The sequence below is a fragment of the Hakea prostrata genome, unplaced genomic scaffold (genome assembly GCF_041222555.1).
Source record: "Hakea prostrata isolate BN-2017 unplaced genomic scaffold, UWA_Hpros_2 contig_121, whole genome shotgun sequence".
Classification (NCBI taxonomy): domain Eukaryota; kingdom Viridiplantae; phylum Streptophyta; class Magnoliopsida; order Proteales; family Proteaceae; genus Hakea; species Hakea prostrata.
In genome coordinates, this window is record NW_028291240.1 from 56,430 (window position 1) to 59,172 (window position 2,743).

A 2,743-nucleotide genomic window follows, 5' to 3' on the forward strand; every position below is an offset into this window, starting at 1 on the left:
GACGCAGACGTTGAGACCTACCAGCCACGTGCTCTAGAAGAGAGTTTCCCACAGCGTACGGCTTTGATGTTGTCTATAAAAAGATAATAGAATCCCGACCGTACGTTATAAGACTCGCCGAAGGCGCGTGTGTAGCGTTACCAACGATGCGTGATGTCTATCTTCTAGTCTCTTCAGCATAAAAGGGAAATAAAAATAAAAAATAAAATAATATTCTTACCAACCAGGCAACCACCGGCATCGGATCCTTTTAAATACATTTCTATCTATCTTTTTCGCTTCAATCGCTTCTTCGCTTGGCGATTTCTCTTGCAGCGTTAAAGAATTATCTAAAATCTCAGAAAACTCGAAGAACATGTCTTGCTACAAGGGAAAGTATCATGGTAATGTACTCTTATTTCTATTTTTTTTTCTCTTTTAAACATCTATTTTTCGTTAGATCGGATTTCTCTGAGTCTGCCTCTGTACTATTGTTGGATCTGATCTTGTTTAGGTTTTAGATTCGAATGATTTTATTGTGGTATCTTGTTATCGATTATGTTTGTTGAGTTCTGATTTCATCTTGTTCTTCTGAGTTTGGTCTGTCTGGTATGTGATTGTACTGGTATAGTCTTTGATTTTATCATCCAACATGCTATTAATGTTGTGTTTCTTCTCCGTAGTAAATTTTTTTTCTCTTTCTTTTCGGTGATTGGGCTATGGATCTATAACTATTCATGTATCAATTATTCAATTAATTGTTTGAGTAGTCACAGAGAAATTTGAAGAGATCGCTGCAGTTTCTTGTTTCTGATTCTCTTCGTTGTTTTGTTTCTGCTATTATAAGCTGAGCATGGAGGAAGGAAACTATGGATTTAAACAGTAGATCTTGTATGACAAAACTCCGTATTGTTTTGAAGGAAAAACCCAGTTCTCTTGTTGGCTAAATCCTCCTGTTCATACGTGATTAATTAATTGTGTGTTTAATTTCCAATATTTCCGATCTGATTCATCTTAAAGCCATTTCGCTGTTTGCTAATTCTCCTGTTATATGTGATTGTGTTTTTTAGTTCCCATATTTCTGATCCGATTCATCTTAAAACCGGTTCTCTGTTTGCTAATTCTCCTGTTCATATGTGATTGTTTAATTCCCCATATTTCTGATCCGATTCGTTTAGTAGCCAGTGAAGGGATAAAAATCTTCTAAACTCTTATTGATGATTTGTCACTTCCATTGTTGTAGATGAACTCATTGCCAATGCTACTTACATTGGCACTCCTGGAAAGGGTATCCTCGCTGCTGATGAGTCTACCGGTACAATAGGCAAGCGTCTATCGAGCATCAATGTGGAGAATGTGGAGGAAAATAGGCGGGCACTGCGTGAACTTCTCTTCTGCTGTCCTGGTGCTCTTCAATACCTCAGTGGTGTAATCCTCTTTGAAGAAACCCTCTACCAGAAGACAGCCGATGGTAAGCCTTTCGTTGATGTCTTGAAGGAAGGTGGAGTTCTTCCCGGTATTAAGGTTGATAAGGGTACAGTTGAGCTTTATGGCACAAATGGAGAGACCACTACACAGGGTCTTGATGGACTTGCTCAACGATGCCAGAAGTACTATGAAGCTGGTGCTAGATTTGCCAAATGGCGTGCTGTGCTTAAGATTGGTCCAACCGAACCATCTCAGCTAGCTATCAATGAGAATGCCAATGGGTTGGCACGTTATGCCATTATTTGCCAGGAGAATGGCTTGGTTCCCATTGTTGAGCCTGAAATCCTTGTTGATGGTCCACATGATATTGAGAAGTGCGCAGAGGTGACCGAGCGTGTTCTTGCAGCATGTTACAAGGCTTTGAATGATCACCATGTCTTGTTAGAGGGGACTCTCTTGAAGCCCAACATGGTGACTCCTGGATCTGAGGCCAAGAAGGTGGCCCCAGAGGTTGTGGCAGAATACACAGTGCGGTCTTTGTTGCGGACAATGCCTCCTGCAGTTCCTGCTGTAGTGTTCTTATCCGGTGGACAGAGCGAGGAGGAGGCAACTCTGAACCTTAATGCCATGAACCAGCTTAAGGGTAAGAAGCCATGGGCGCTGTCGTTCTCCTTTGGACGTGCTCTGCAGGCGAGCACATTGAAGGCATGGCAAGGGAAGGTGGAGAACGTTGAGAAAGCAAGGAGTGCCCTCCTCAAGAGGTGCAAGGCAAACTCGGAAGCTACTCTTGGTACCTACAAGGGTGATGCTGGTGTGGGAGAAGGTGTCTCTGAGTCTCTCCATGTCAAGGACTACAAGTACTGAAGAAGTTTTTCCTAGTTAAGATTAGAAAGAGGTAATGGGGAGTAGCAGCTCCCCGATGTTTCCTTTTTGTGTTCAATTTAATCCTTTGTAAGGAGAGTGCTGAACCAAATTTGAATTATGTTGTGACCTTTGAATATGTTTGCTTCAATTGAGTAGCTTTATGGTTTATTTTTGTTGCTGTCTGAGTTTCTATGTAGCCTTGGGCATGATTGATGGTAGGATCTAATTTTTACTGGAATTTGTTTGCTTCAATTGAATAGCTTTATGGTTTATTTTTGTTGCCATCTTGAGTTTCTATATAGCCTTGGGCAAGATTGATGGTAGGATCTAATTATTACTGGAATTTGTTTGCTTTAATTGAGTAGCTGTGGTTTATTTTTGTGGCCATCTGAGTTTCTATAGCCTTGGGCAAGATTAGTGATAGGAAACTAATTATTACTCATGAGCTTGAAGCGTTTTGATTATTTTCTTT

General features: G+C 40.8%; 1 protein-coding gene across 1 annotated transcript; it reads left to right on the forward strand.

Moving 5' to 3' along the window:
- The first annotated feature begins 274 nt into the window (after nt 1-274).
- LOC148998823 (fructose-bisphosphate aldolase 1, cytoplasmic-like) lies at nt 275-2,523 on the forward strand. The gene is made up of 2 exons (XM_089141689.1): nt 275-383; nt 1,223-2,523. Exons 1-2 carry the CDS (start codon nt 356-358, stop codon nt 2,269-2,271), a joined length of 1,077 nt encoding a protein of 358 aa, XP_088997815.1. The 5' UTR covers nt 275-355; the 3' UTR covers nt 2,272-2,523.
- Nucleotides 2,524-2,743: the final 220 nt, after the last annotated feature.

What these genes read in the sequence shown, in the direction of transcription:
- LOC148998823 (XM_089141689.1), top strand. Translation starts at nt 356, where the DNA reads ATGTCTTGCTACAAGGGAAAGTATCATG. An exon ending in CTACAAGGGAAAGTATCATG is followed by an intron (nt 384 to 1,222) that starts GTAATGTACTCT and finishes CCATTGTTGTAG; the next exon opens with ATGAACTCATTGCCAATGCT.